The 13,795-nt window shown below is 43.9% G+C and overlaps 1 protein-coding gene across 5 annotated transcripts in view; it reads left to right on the forward strand.

The window, feature by feature from the left end:
* The first annotated feature begins 3,158 nt into the window (after positions 1-3,158).
* The window catches only part of WAPL (WAPL cohesin release factor), a 65,907-nt gene continuing 55,270 nt past the window's right edge, over positions 3,159-13,795 (forward strand). For 2 of the 5 annotated variants that reach the window (XM_066191621.1, XM_066191620.1), the window contains exons 1-2: positions 3,690-3,984; positions 7,127-7,650. In XM_066191621.1, the coding sequence (XP_066047718.1) occupies positions 7,149-7,650 (502 nt within the window). In that variant the 5' untranslated portion in view covers positions 3,690-3,984; positions 7,127-7,148. Of the gene's footprint in view, positions 3,172-3,688; positions 3,985-4,291; positions 4,691-7,126; positions 7,651-13,795 lie in introns of those variants that run through there. The other 3 variants (XM_066191619.1, XM_066191616.1, XM_066191617.1) reach the window with 3 other exon arrangements.

The raw sequence follows: 13,795 nt of genomic DNA on the forward strand, positions 1-13,795 counted from the left end.
AAATGGCAAGGGCCTGTGTGCTCTCACCCGTGTGTGCCCGTGACATTTGAAGGACAGCAACAGGAGCACGGTGACTTTTGGCAACGAAAAAGCAAAAAGCACCAAAATGTTTAGCGTTGTACAGGGTTCTAACTGGGACATGAAAGCACTGCAGCAGCTGTGAGTGCAGCAGGACATCCTCTTCACCCTCATCCCTTCCCACCTGAACAAGAGGAAAGGAAGGAAGTACTACAGGAAGTTGAGAACTTGGAAGGCAAATAGTGACTAGGCTGAGGCTCAGAAGAACAGGGAAGAGGCAGAGGAGAAGGAGTGGACTGAGAGGCTTTTACAGTTGTGAGGAGAGCAGTTTAGGCATGAGGAGCACTGGGGAGAGCTTTCCTGTGAGCTGCGTTTGCTTTTTGAGCAGTGCATCACAGGGAAACAGGGCAATGGATTATAAGCTTATTCCCTTTTTGTGGGAAAAGGACTGGAGCGAGGGTGTATTATGGGGCTAATTCATGTACTTGATATAAAGGATACCTACTGCTATGGTCCCTTTAAAACCTGTAGCCTCAGTTATGCTTCTATTACTGTCAAATGCTATGTTTTGTCCATGAGGCAGCACTGAGAAACCTTCCTGACAGTTTCTGGAAGGATGTGACTGTCTCCCTCTGCCCCAAGAGTATCTACTACATGGGGAACCACCTGTTTTCCTACTGCATTGCCTTCCTTTTGTTTTGGAAGAAATTGAAACAGTTTAAAATATTGTAATGTTTTTAAAAGGCTCTGCACTGGGCTGCAGCTCACTTGGAAAATTCTGTGTTGTTTGCCCTGCACAGGTCCTGGCACAGAATCTCAAAGAGAACTGAGAGGGGTCTAGGGTGTATTAAGATAGAATGTATCCAAATAACTGTTCTGTCCCTCTTATGTGTTCCTTCTGCTACTATGCTTTTATCTATTTTATATCCACCTTTGGTGTACTTGGGCTGTGTTTTTCAGGGCTTTCTGACTTTATAATAAACAGCAAAGATGATGGTGTCTCTTGGGGGGGGGTGGTGGGTGGTGAGGGGAGAGCAGTAATGGGAAGCTGTAGGATTCACTTTGACTTTCCCCCAAAATTTTTAAGGTTGAAAAACTACAATTTGAAGACGGCTGCTTATTTCACACTGCTGTTGTCATGAATACAAATGGCAGACTGGAGTGTTCCATGGGCTGCTTTTTTTGTGAGAGGATTTGTGTGGTTGGTGTTTTGTTTTGGGGGATTTTTTTGTGTGATGGGAGATGGCAACTATCAGTAATATAATTTCACAAAAAGCATGAAATGCCTGTTAAATTCCACCCTCTGAGAATGAAACATACCTACTGCCAAACACAGATGGGATTTGGCTTTTATTGCTCTGCCATGGTACTTGCATATTTGAGGTGAGCCAAATGCAAATGGAAATAGCAAAGCTTAACGTGTTAACTGCCAAGCTTATTAAGATACAGGGTGTCAAATTTCCGAAGTGTCTGAAGTATGTTGGGGCAGTAAAACTGGCACATCTCTGCTGTTCTTGAACACAACAAGGTTTGTTTTTCCATCATCATCATCCTAGTGAAAGGCTTCACATACAGACTTCTGCTGGTACCCAGGATAGGATAGGCAGCACATAAATGAGTTGAATTTATCCTCTGTTAGTCATGGGAAATTCCCTCATGACCATGAATCTGCAGTGGCTTGGATTACTCTGTGTGGGGTTTCTACAAAGACTGGAAATACAGCTAGAAATATGAAGCTAGCCCAGGGGTATAAGGTGTGTAAGAGCTTTCAAATGACATTCAATTACTATCCTTAGACTGCAGAACTCTCTGCATTACTGTATAAGTGACTTAGGTAGCCCAGGCTTTACGTTGGAAACAGATCTAATTTAATTTCAACTCTTCGAACTTGATATTAAAATAGAAACTATTTCCTACTATTTTCTTGGTGTTACTTCCTTACTCTGGCCATTTTCTTCACTTTTTCTGGTTCTCAGGACAAACTTTGATGTTGTAAACAACTTCTCAGAGCATCAGTGTTTCGAGCTCCCACAGTAGTGTTTTCCTCTTTGTCCAACAGATCAGTCACCAAATAAGACTATGCAAACTCAAACAGGTTGAGCTATCCATTTTACTCTTAGAGTTTAAATGAGCTATTTAGTAGCTCTGATCAAGAATACTCTCAGGAGAACAATCTCCTCACTCTTTGTAGTCAGATTACGAATTTTAAAGTTTGTAGCCTGTTTTTCAGTGGCTCTTCAGTAACCGAGTCGGGTGGTGAGATGCAGATGAGCTTGTAAGCCTTGTCTGAAACACAACACAAACCTCAAGCACGTTCCAAATGGAGCTTGTGCTTCTCATTTCAAGGCCCCATTGGTTTCATCTCCACTTTCTCCAGCAGCGCCAGTTGTAGACTGGCTTTAGAGGGCACGTTCACAGCATGTTTCAGAAGTAATGCCTGAAAGCTCCAGCACATCAGGGATGCGGCAAAGACCAGATTTACTCAAAGGATCACTAAACAAAACCAGTCTTGCATCATCTTATTGTGAGGCAGTGATTTGGCATTGGGTAAATATAAAATTAAGAAAAAACCTAGAGGTATTGAGACAATTCTAATCTCTTCTGCACAGTGAAATAAGCCTTTTAATTAGTTCTGCATTTGGGACTTGTATTGTAAAGCCTCAAAGGATGGTTTGAGTATGAGCATGTGTTGTGAAACCATTCTGGACTCCAAGGTTGTAGAATTTCATTTGACTTTTCTGAGTTCCTCACTCCTCTGAAAAATGACCAAATTACATCTGTGTGATGTTGGTTTTTTACTGTTTTTCTGGTCATTCATCTCTAGTTTTCTATCCCACAAGGATTTTATGAAATATTGCCTACAGAATATAAAATGTTGGATTTGGTGACTGATGCCCATATGTATTTTGCTGCACGACACAATCCTTGTGGAGCGTTTTTTTTTTTTCCCTCTCTGCACAGTGTGTATCATTAATTAAAGCCTCAAAGGTGAGCATAAATCTACCGCGTGTGGGTGGATGTAGCAGCTTGTTGGAGTGGGAGCATGTGAAAGGCACAATTTCAGAGCCCGCACCGTGTTGGTTCCGCGGCCCTTCTCTGCGGAGCATGTTTCCTCCCTGGAGCGGATGTGAGGCCGGGCACTGTGCACCCACTGTGAGTACCAGCCAGGGCGGCCGTCGGCGCAGGGGGCTCCTGTGCCCTGGACGAGGCGCCGCAAACTTTTAATGGAGTGCACGCAGGGCCGCTTCAGCGCCTGCCGCCTTCCCGAACTCCCGGGCAGAGTTCCGACCTTCCACAGCTCCAGACGAGCCGGGCTGCTCCGCGAACCCTCGACGTGTGCCGGGACCCACCCGGGCCCGAGCGCCATCGGGGTGGGGCTGGTGGGGGCTGCCCGCGGCTGGCCCCGCCTGCAGAGCCTCTCCGCGGGCCCTGGCGGAAGCGGCTGCGGGGAGGCGGCGGCTCCCGCCAGGCGGGGTACCCCGTTCGGTCCCGGCTCGGGCCGCCCCGCCGCGGGGACCCGCCCGCCGGCTCGGGGGGCCGTGCCCGGGCCCGGCGGGGCCCGCGCCGCGCCGCAAACTACAACTCCCGGCGGGCACCGCGCGGACGGGCGCAGGCGCGGAGGCGGCGCGGGCGGCCGAGCGAGGCGCGCGGCGATTGGCCGCGGCGGCGGGGGGCGGGGCGCGCACGGTGACGGCAGGAAGGAGCGGGGGCAAATGGCGGAGAGATGGTCCCGGGGCCCGTCCCGAGCGCGGCGATAATCCCGGCGCGGAGGAAGCGGCGCCGGAGGAGGCGGCGCCGGGGGCCCTGACGCCCGCGACACCCCGAGAGGGTCCCGCTGCCGGAGGGGCGGAGGCGTCCCGCAGGCTGAGCGCCTTTCGCAGGCGGCGCTTCGGCGGCCCGAACCCGCGGCCGGAGCCACATCGGCCGGGCCCGCGCCCGGCACCCGCCGCCACCGCTGCCGCCGAGGTGGGTGCCGGGGGCGGCGGGGGCCGAGCGGGCCGCGGAGCGGGCCCCGCACCCCGCGGGCAGCAGCCGCGGCCCCGGCGCTGTCCCGCCTGCAGGGGCGTGCGGGGCCGCCGCCCCCGGCCCGGAGCGAAGTTGTGGGGCGGGAGTTGGCTCGGGGGTGAAGCGCGGGCCGCGGCGGGGGGTGCGGCTCCGCGGGCCGCGCCGCCCGGCCGGGCCGCGGCCGCCGCGGGCACTTGTGTAATGCGGGCCGGTGGGGCGGCGGGGCGGGGGAGGCGGCCGGGCGGGAAGGGAAATGACATCAGGGAGCCGTGGGGTGACCCGGTTCCGCTCGCACCCCCCCGGCGCAGGGGGGAGGGAGGAAAAAAGAAACTGTCACCGTGGGATTTCATCAGCTCCTTCTGCCTCCGTGCATTTAACCTATTTTTCTTTCCTTTGATTATGTAAGAGGAGCGGTGTAGAGAGGAGCGATGAGTAGGGGCGGCTGATGGGCTTCCTGGGGAATTACCGGGTTTTTTGTCTCCAGCTGCTCCTCCGAGTTAGGGCTGGGAGTTGCGGGAGAACTGTGTTTCGGATTTTCCCTGTGTTTCCGTCGCTTGCACTGCTCCAAATGGTGCAGCACGATGCAGGAGAGGGAGGCAGGGAGTGGAAACAGAGTGAAATTGACCGAGTGTTTGATTGAACCTGAGTGAAAAATCAAGAGCAAATTGTAAGTAAAGAGTAAAAATCCTGCTCTGTTGATGCTCTCGTGTAAGGAGGCACCTCTTTATGTCCTTAAATTTAATTTCAATCTAAGATGTGAGTTTATAGCATGTTTATATTTTCCTAATACTCATCTTTTAGCCTACGCACATTGTACTGACTATAAATTTTGGTTTTATATTTTGATTTAAAGCTTCTTATGAGATGAATTTAATTTTAAAATTTATAAACAGGAAAATGTGGTTCTACCTTCTGAAAATGAAGTCTTCCTGACTATAGGAATTTTCCCTTTGGAAATGCAACCCACAAGCTGTAATTTAAATCTGTCATTATCTTTGCATAGGCTGGAAATGTAGTGTCAAAAATACTCACTTGAGTGCTTTTTATTATGCTTATTGTAAGAAATACTTACTTGAGTCTCGAGAGTTTAGGGGTGGAAGATGTGCTAGTGGTAAGTGAAGTATTTTTTTTCTTTCCTGTAAGTTGTTAGAAACTGAGATATTAATAAATATTTTGCTTTAGTTTCTAGAGCTCAAAAACCTGGCCTTTCTGGTCTAAAATATTTTGGTTGCTGTTACAAATATTTACAAGCATCACCAAAATAAAGCTGGTAATTTAAATTTCATTTGCTGTTTGCTTTCTAAAGTACATGTAGATAGAAAATAGAAAATTGGAGCTACGTACAGAGGAGGAAAAAAAGAAGTTTGGCCGTGATGTGTGTGGGGAAAAGAGGAGATGGGGTTAAAGAGTACTGTCTCCTAGGAGCAGCCAGGAACCCTGTGCACAGTGGGCTTTTGCAGCAGAGTTCTGCTCAGCAGACAGACACCTGCCTTTACCTTCCTTTGGCTGGACTGCTGGGGAGAAGAGCTTCTCCCAAAGTGGGTGTTCCTGTAGCTCTTCTGCAGTGCATCACCATCTACCTGGTAAACTCCTGAAGTTCACATTTGATCATTTTCATTCACTTAAGTTTTTCTCCATGGATTTTCTCCCCATGAATTGCTCGGTTCCTATGATAAGTGAAGGCTGGCCTGGTCTAATTGAGGGAGACTATTATTAGTGAGACAGTCTTGCTCTAATGAAGGGATAGAGGGACATTTCTGGAAAGCAGGCTGGCCATTTCGGCAGAAGCAAGACTGACACTTCAGGTTGAGAAACTGTGAGTGTTGAGATAAAAATTAAACAGGAATGATAGTATATCACATATTTGAGGTATAATGATAAAGCAGTTGTATTGAACAAAGTGATCATGGTGAGTTCAATGCAAATATTTTAACTGCCATTTTTCACATACTTTATACGAACTTAGTTAAGACTTCAAAAGCTAGCTTTCTTTGATTCTGAAGCTTGAATAACTGTCTTTTTAAACAGACTTTTTTCCAGTGTGGAGAGGAATTTCAGAGAGAAAGAAGAACTTGATTAGATTCAGGCTGACTATAAGGAATTGCAATTTCCTATCCAGGTTTGGGCCAAAAAGAGAGAAATACTGCTTCACAAAACAGATACTAGGGTTTGGGGTTCATGTTGTCATTTGTCCAGTAGTTGAAGTATTTGTTTTTGGGTAAAAATCCCCCAGGTCGTCTGTTTTCCTTCTTGAGTTAAATAAAAGTAGAAAACACATGCAAGGAGCTCTTAAATGTGTTCCTGTTTAATCTGCTAATTTTACACTTCTGTTCCTCTGAGCAAGCTGTGAAGGGCGTGTGCTTTTAAGAGCCAATGAACAGTAATGGTTTCCACTGGCCTGCCTAAGGTGTCCTCCACGTTCTGGGGTGGACTGAGCAGTGTCTCTGTTCCTGTCCCTCCGTGAATCAGATTTACTCGTGGGGGTTTGCTGTGCACCGGTCCTGACCAGGCCTGATATGGATGGTCATAAAAAAACCACATCATGTTGCCAAGTAAAACACTTGCTGAGTGAGTCTGAGTGTGAAAGAGGAAGATGGGATGGAGTTGTCATCATTGTGATTAAGTAGTACTTAAAGTACATCTACGGCAATGTGAAATATTCTGGCAGGTTTTGTGTTTACCTGGCAAGAGGGTTTTTTATGCCATGCTCTGCTATTGGACTCCAGGGGGGAGCTGCATGTTCAGATGTGGTGCAAATACTGCTGAGCTGTTTCATGATGTTTATGATAGTGCCTTCTATACTTGAAAATATAAAATTAGAGCAAAGCAATACCGTTCTTAGAAGATTTTTCTTAAGGATTCATTGTGCCATTGGTTTATGAACGTGCAGGCCACTGAATTTAGACTTGTTTTAGTGGATGCTTAGTGTAGAACTTTTTGCCGTAATGACAGTCATGTGTGAATGAGCGAGTCTAGAAAGAAGCAGATGATGGATCTGTTGCTTGTGTGCCATGTACATGCCTTGTGCCAATAAAGGGTGGAAATAACAATCATTTGTGCTAGAAGGTTGGTGAATTGATGTTTCTTCTTTCTTTCACAACAGAGAATATGAAACAGGAGCCAAAATGACATCCCGATTTGGAAAGACCTATAGCCGGAAAGGGGGAAATGGCAGTTCCAAGTTTGATGAAGTGTTTTCCAACAAACGGACCACCCTCAGTACAAAGTGGGGAGAAACCACCTTCATGGCCAAATTAGGACAGAAGAGGCCCAGTGTCAAACCAGATGTTTCTGATGTTCCTAAGAAACCCAAAGTTGAAGATGAGGTAACAGAGGATCCATTTGGATTTGACAGCGATGAAGAATCTCTTCCTGTGTCTTCAAAGAATGTGTCACAGGCTAAAAGCTCCTCTCAGCTGGAACCTGGTGAAGCTGCTCAGTCTGAGGACTTCACTCCTCTACTTGAAGCAAACAGCAGAATTAATCAGCCAGACAGTGGAGAAAATGTTGCCTCCAGCAAGTGCATACCTTTTGACAATACTGTTCCTCTCTTGAAAGAAAAGGGCACAAGCAGAAGTGTGGAAGATGGAGAATGCAGGGGCAGCAGTGCTAAACTTGTAACTGCAGGTGTGTTTGCTCAACTGTCCATATACTTCTGTTTTCCTCTGATTTCTGCTAATCTCCCTTTAGACTTCGTGTTTTTAAGGGCTGGTTAAGGGTTGTGATAAAGCTGTGGGGCAATTGTTAATTGTAGACAATTGTAGAGGATACTGTTTAACTAAAGCACGATAGAGCATTCTGCATTTTACACACTGCTCTGAGGCCTGTGGCGCTGTAATCCGTGTCTGCAGATCGAGGTACAGTGCTGTAGCCTCAGTGCAGTCCACTCAGTCCAGTTATTCCATGAAATGGAATAATAGCATTCCTTTTCTACAGTTGCTGAGTGCATTTGTGGTTTTTAAACGTGTTTTGCATTTTGAATAGTGATGAGTTCATGGTAGAATTTAGAGTGGGTATGTATTTACAGCCAGGAGGGTGCAGATACAGCTTAGGCCCTGCTTTGTTTCATTATTTGGGTGGAAAAAGTGGTTTTCTGAACTTCAGCTGCACAAACATTTTCTGTTTGTAATTTAGCACAACACAACCTTATCAATGTGTACCTAAAAAACTTCAGACCTGTGAAACTGCATTCTGTCAGACTTCCTTTGGAGGTGTTTTTGGGCTCTGGAGTGTTTGTAAAGTAGCTTAATACTTTTCAAGGGGAGTTCTCATGGAGCTGAACATCACTGTAATTTTCTTCAAGTCGTTCTTGGAAAAGATCAGATGTTGTTATATCTCATGAGAGGCTTTTGTATAATGGGCTGATTAAACCACAGCTTCTATAATTGGGTAGAAGATCACATTAGATGAACCTAGATGAAGATGACACCTACTGACTTGCCCTGGGTTATCAAAATCAATTTTAATGAGAAGAACTTACATAACTTTCATTTCTCAAATATAGTTAACCCAGGGATTAGAAATTTAGGTGTACTTGTTCAGCTGTTAATGCAGTAAACAAGAAGATACCGAATACTAGAAGTTAGTCACAGTTCAGTTATTTTTAATATATATGTTAGGGATCTAATTCAAGAAAACCCAGGAAATGCTGATCTGAGCTGTAGTTTGACAGCCACATTTGGAGGATGTGTAGTTGTTTTTTGATCTTGCTCTTTATTTTTGCTGCTAAAATACTTCTTGCTTTCATATGATTTTCAGCAGCTATCTATAACTATGATTCATCTTCAGACTGGAAATAAAATTTATGGGATTTAAAAGTTTGAATATAGTTTTCTTAAGAAATGGCGTAAGTCTGTTCTCCAGTATTTCTAAGTGAAAGAAATAGTAATGAGTTTCCTTGGTTTTTAATGAGGGTTTGTAGTAGAACAGGTTTAACAGTGAAATGGTTTCCTTGTATACAACTTTTGTCAGAAGAGTATTTTTCAGGTTGGAAAAGAAAGTGAGAGAACTGTGGGGAGAAAATGTGATAGAGCTCTGAAAATTCATACTGTGTGAAAGGCCAAGAGGAACAGACTTGAGCGGTTTCATTGGTGCTTCCTGATTCCAGTCCTGTGGAAAATAATAAAATATTTAGCACAGAAAAACTCGCTAATTTGATGCTTATTGAAATTCTAGAGCTCCTTGCTCGACAATACTGTGTTTATCACAAATACACAGCTCTGAACAGAAGGAGCCTGGTGAATCTTGGGGGATAAGTCTATCCAGCTTTTGGGTGTGGTGGTGGTGGTCTGAATGCAGAGGGGGAGGTTACTTGAACAACAGTTTGCTGAAGGAATTCTGTTCTGCAAGATTCTCTGAAGTATTTGTTACTGATTGCAGTTCAGCCAGAAGTAGTGAAGGACAAGGTGTATCTTGATCTGATGGTTCTGTTCTTTCAGAGACTGTTACATTCTGTTGACACCCAGTCAAATGAAGATAAAAACCCTTTTCAAATCTTTCTTCAGAAATGACATTCAGCCGAGAATGAGTCTTTGCAGAGCATCCTAGGAGGGTCTTTGGTTTCCTTACCCTTATTTAAAGACTGCAGTCTTGGTGATAGTGTTTCTTTTTGTCAGTTAGTGTAAATAAAACTTGGATGGTTTAAGCTGCTGTTATGCTTGTGTGTAAACTGATCCAAAATAAATAAAAGTTGTCTCGTTGTCTCTGAGGACGTTGCTCAGCACACTGAGCAATTAGAGATAGTGGTGTATAGTCAGCCGGTGTAAATGTAGGTACTTCAAAGGCTTCTTTGTTGTAGTGACTGTTGAGTAAAGTTTAATGGGGGGGCTCTTTCAAAGCGACAGAGAGTTAATTTGATTGATTTGGGGTAGAGTTCTGGAAGAAGAAGGGACTTGGGCAGAGTGTGAGTTTATGTACCTCAACTGCTTACATGTCCTTGCCCTCCGCATAATGATTTTCCCCTTCCTGGTGACTCTTGAACTCCACGGGGTTCAACCAGATTTGTCCAAAGGGCTTACAGATCCTTGAGACAGCAAGCTGGACTATTCCTGATGAGGAAAGAGAGGAGTGGGGGCTGGGAGGGGAAGCAGGCAGTTAGAAGATCATGAATATTCCCAGTGTCAGGAAGAATGCAATGTGAGCTCAACCTTAACCCACATACAGCACTGTATCTCTGGGTATGGGAAACTGGGCTGTGTTGGTGCTGATGTTGAAGAAGGTGCTTGTTAATTTGTTTTAAAGTGCAATTTGCTGGTCCTTGTCCTCATACTGCCTAGACAGTGCATGAGTAAAGGTGTCAGGACACCCAGAGAGCATGAGCCGTCGTTGTATCTTAATTCTTCACCTGGGTGAAGATAATGCTAAGAATTAGGCTGAGTTGAAAAATGTGACTTAACCATGGCTATGTACAAACTGAGAGGTACAGTTAATTCTGTATGATCCTGTCTCAGTGGCCATTTCTTTGGGCATTAAAATGAAGGTGATGCAATGTCACTTAATTTTTGAGAATGTTTGGTATTAAGAAGCAGTTGACTTGGGGATTTGTTTTTGTAGTTGTGCAGCCATGTAACACAGTTAAGGATCTGTATCTTGTATTTAAAATGGTAGAACTTGCTGGTCTTTTTTTTTTTTTTTTTTTTTTTTAATAGCCTTCAGCTAGTGCTTGTAACAATCTCATTTTAAAGGCTTTGAGAAGCTCTTAATGTGGAAAGCTTCTCATAATCTTACCCTAATGTTGCTTGATCAAGACTTAATACTGTCTGAAGAGTGTCTATGAGTAATCCTGTATGAGGCAGGTAATTCGTAGATAGGGGTTTAGGTAAATTTGAAACAATGAAAGACTCTTCAGTATTAATAGTTACTGTTAGATCATCTTTGTGAAGGTAGGGAGAACTTGATGGCTGGAAAGTAAATTGTGTCATTAGAAAAATATCACACTGGTAATTGATACAAAGCAAAAATGCAACTAGTTAGAAAATGGGCTTTTTATGAGAGAATCTCATAAAGGGTAAGGTGTACGAGTAGGGTAAGGTGAAAACCTTCAGAGCAATATTTGGATTTTTGAAACAGTCTGGTGGGATTTATTCTTTTTTTAACTGTTGAACTTATTCTCTAAGGCATAAACCCAAATAGTATTTCATGCTGTATTCATCTGTACACGAGCTTTGGCTTAAAAACATGGCCTTGCAGAGCAGATTTTTTAAGTTTGCTCTTTTAGAATATTTGTTAGCTTGTGGGTTGAATTAATGTAGTACAATTTTTCAGATGAAAATTAATGTCAGAGTTTCAGTTTTAGGAGTTGGTATGGCATTTGTATGAATGGACCAGTATGTTTCACTTTGGACAGACAGTTTGCCTACTCTGGGTACTTCAGTTTATGGAATACTTCTGGCATTGTAGTGTGAGCTTGCATTTTGACTCTGGATGCTGCGATGGTCTGCTGCCTTTTGCTTTTGTGCACAGTGCTGAGCTCTGTAACTCAGGCCCTCGAGGGTCTGGTCCAAGGGGTTGATACTCTTCATCAGAGAAGGCATTTGGGTAGAGAGATGTTTCTCATCTCTGCATACTTCATGTTTACGGACTGTGAGACAATATTCCTTTTCTGCATTAATTCTGAGTGAAAAAAAAAATTAGGTATTTAATCGTGCATTAATGGAGAAGTATTTTAATTGGGCATGGATTAAGTCTGGTTTGTTTTAGAGCCTATGAATTTATTTCTTGAAAATGTGTTTTGCTTGCTGTGGAGAAATTGAATGACTTAAAATATCTTTCCAGACTACAGAAGGGCATAGGAATTGTGCCCCTTTCTGCTGTGTTGTAATGTTAAGTACAGATTTTGTGGTTGTTGTGTTGGCAGTGACCTTTGAGGAGGCTCTTTAAGATTAAAAGAACAAATTATGTTTTTTCCCCTTAACATTTAGAGCAATAATGAAAACAGCTATTCCTCATCTTGTCGTTTGTTACTGTGTACTGCTATTCAAACAGGTTTTGTTCTGGCAGTAGTTTTGCTCTTGGTGCTGTAAGAGAGCATTTGTCTGTTGACTGCTGTTTGATTCTTTTGTTTTTCTAGGTAGTTCTTAATGCCCTCATTTTTCACTTGGGGCCGGTGCACTTACAGGTAGCAAATCAAAATGGCAAGTGTAGTTCTTGAGAACTTGTGCTGCTGCAGTGCAGGAGCAAAGGGGTATGGCTGAGCACACTCGGCTCCTCCTTGGCCCGGGATGCAGAATCCAGTTGTGGTCGGTTGCTGGAAAAGCACAGAGTAACTTGCAGAAAATGGATGCCCTTGAGGAAGGAGATGGTTGAAGTCATCCAGTCTGTTCCTGACACACTATCCTGACAGTACCTTAGTGACTGTGTGTGCAAAGCCTCTGCATCCTGCTTATGTGGGTGGGGAGCCCTATCTTTAGAGTTCAGTTTCAAATTCCCAACTGCAGGTTTGTTGCATAATTGCATTTGGCCACCAGATCGGTCAGGGTATTCCCGTCAAATTGGTTTTAAACTTCTGGTTTGTGTTTAACACTGACGTGGACATTTAAGATAATAGTTAGGCCAGAGTAGTATCTTTCTTCCTCTGCAGAGTTTTTGAGAGTAAGTTATTTACTTTTTGAGAAAGAATTTCAGTTTAGTCATTTTCTGTTCAAAACTGGAGCAGGGTTGGGGGGAACCTGAATGAGGCCTGAGCATTTGGCAGTCTTAGGAGACAGCTGGCAGCAGCCATGATTAAAAAGAACTGCAGCTGTGCTCTGGCTGGGTCAAAGCATTAAGAAACTGATAGCAGAGAAGGGGAAAGGTCTGCCAGAAAACGTGTGTCCACAGAATTTCAGTGTTACGAGGTTTGGTTGGTTGGTAGTAGTTATGGTGGGTTTGTCCACATAAAGTAGATAGCTGGGGTTTTTCCACAGGTCCGCTCTTCTTTAGTTGATTTTTGGTAAGTTTTCCCCTTTTGGAGATATCCCCTTTCCCCTTACACAGAGTTTTCTTGCTGTATCAGTAGCCCATGTTCAAACTGGTGTGATTATTGTTCTCTCTCTCTTTTTTTGGTTTTTTTTTCATCTGCTACTTCTTTAGTGGTGGCGTGTTGGTTTTTCCTGAGGTGATTTTCAGAAGTCTGAAATAGTTGAAATTCTGTTTAAATCTCAGTGTTTATACTTGTTTGCTAAAATGGCAATACAGAAAAATACCCCAGTGTTTAGGAAAGAATCTGATTTCTACAACATGTTCTTCTTCATGACAGGGCAGTTCATACTATGTATGTCCATGTACAGAGAACATGGAACTTTTTCCCTTTATCTATTGTTCCCCTTTCCTATACAACTGAATTTTGCAATCCATACTTTTAAATTCATTCTTTCTTCATGGCCTTGTACAATGAGCAGATTTTAAAAGAGCATACTTTGGACTGCTTCTCAGTTCTCATGCTTAAAAAGTTGAAGTAACTTTGCATTGGAAGCAGTTGGTCAGTGCTTTGAGAAGAAAAAAACCCCTGTTAAGGTTCGTACCTCTCAAGTGGGCCAAAGCATGCAGGCAAGCAGGAACCAGTTGGTCGGGAAGCCATTTCAGACTCAAACTGCTGAGGTCTTATTAATTGGATGGAAAATGTTCTTCAAGTTCAAACTTAGTTCATATTTTCATTTAAGAAACTGCTCTGTATTTATTAAAGACTTTCAACATATTCATGAGTACTGTCTCAATTCAGACTGACTTACCTAAGTGTACATTTGTTTTGACAGTTGTTAATGTTGCATGCTTTAATTTTTTTCCATAGCAGCTC

The sequence above is a fragment of the Chamaea fasciata genome, unplaced genomic scaffold, assembly GCF_029207755.1.
Source record: "Chamaea fasciata isolate MVZ Bird 193981 ecotype frontalis unplaced genomic scaffold, bChaFas1.0.hap1 SCAF_9, whole genome shotgun sequence".
Lineage (NCBI taxonomy): Eukaryota > Metazoa > Chordata > Aves > Passeriformes > Sylviidae > Chamaea > Chamaea fasciata.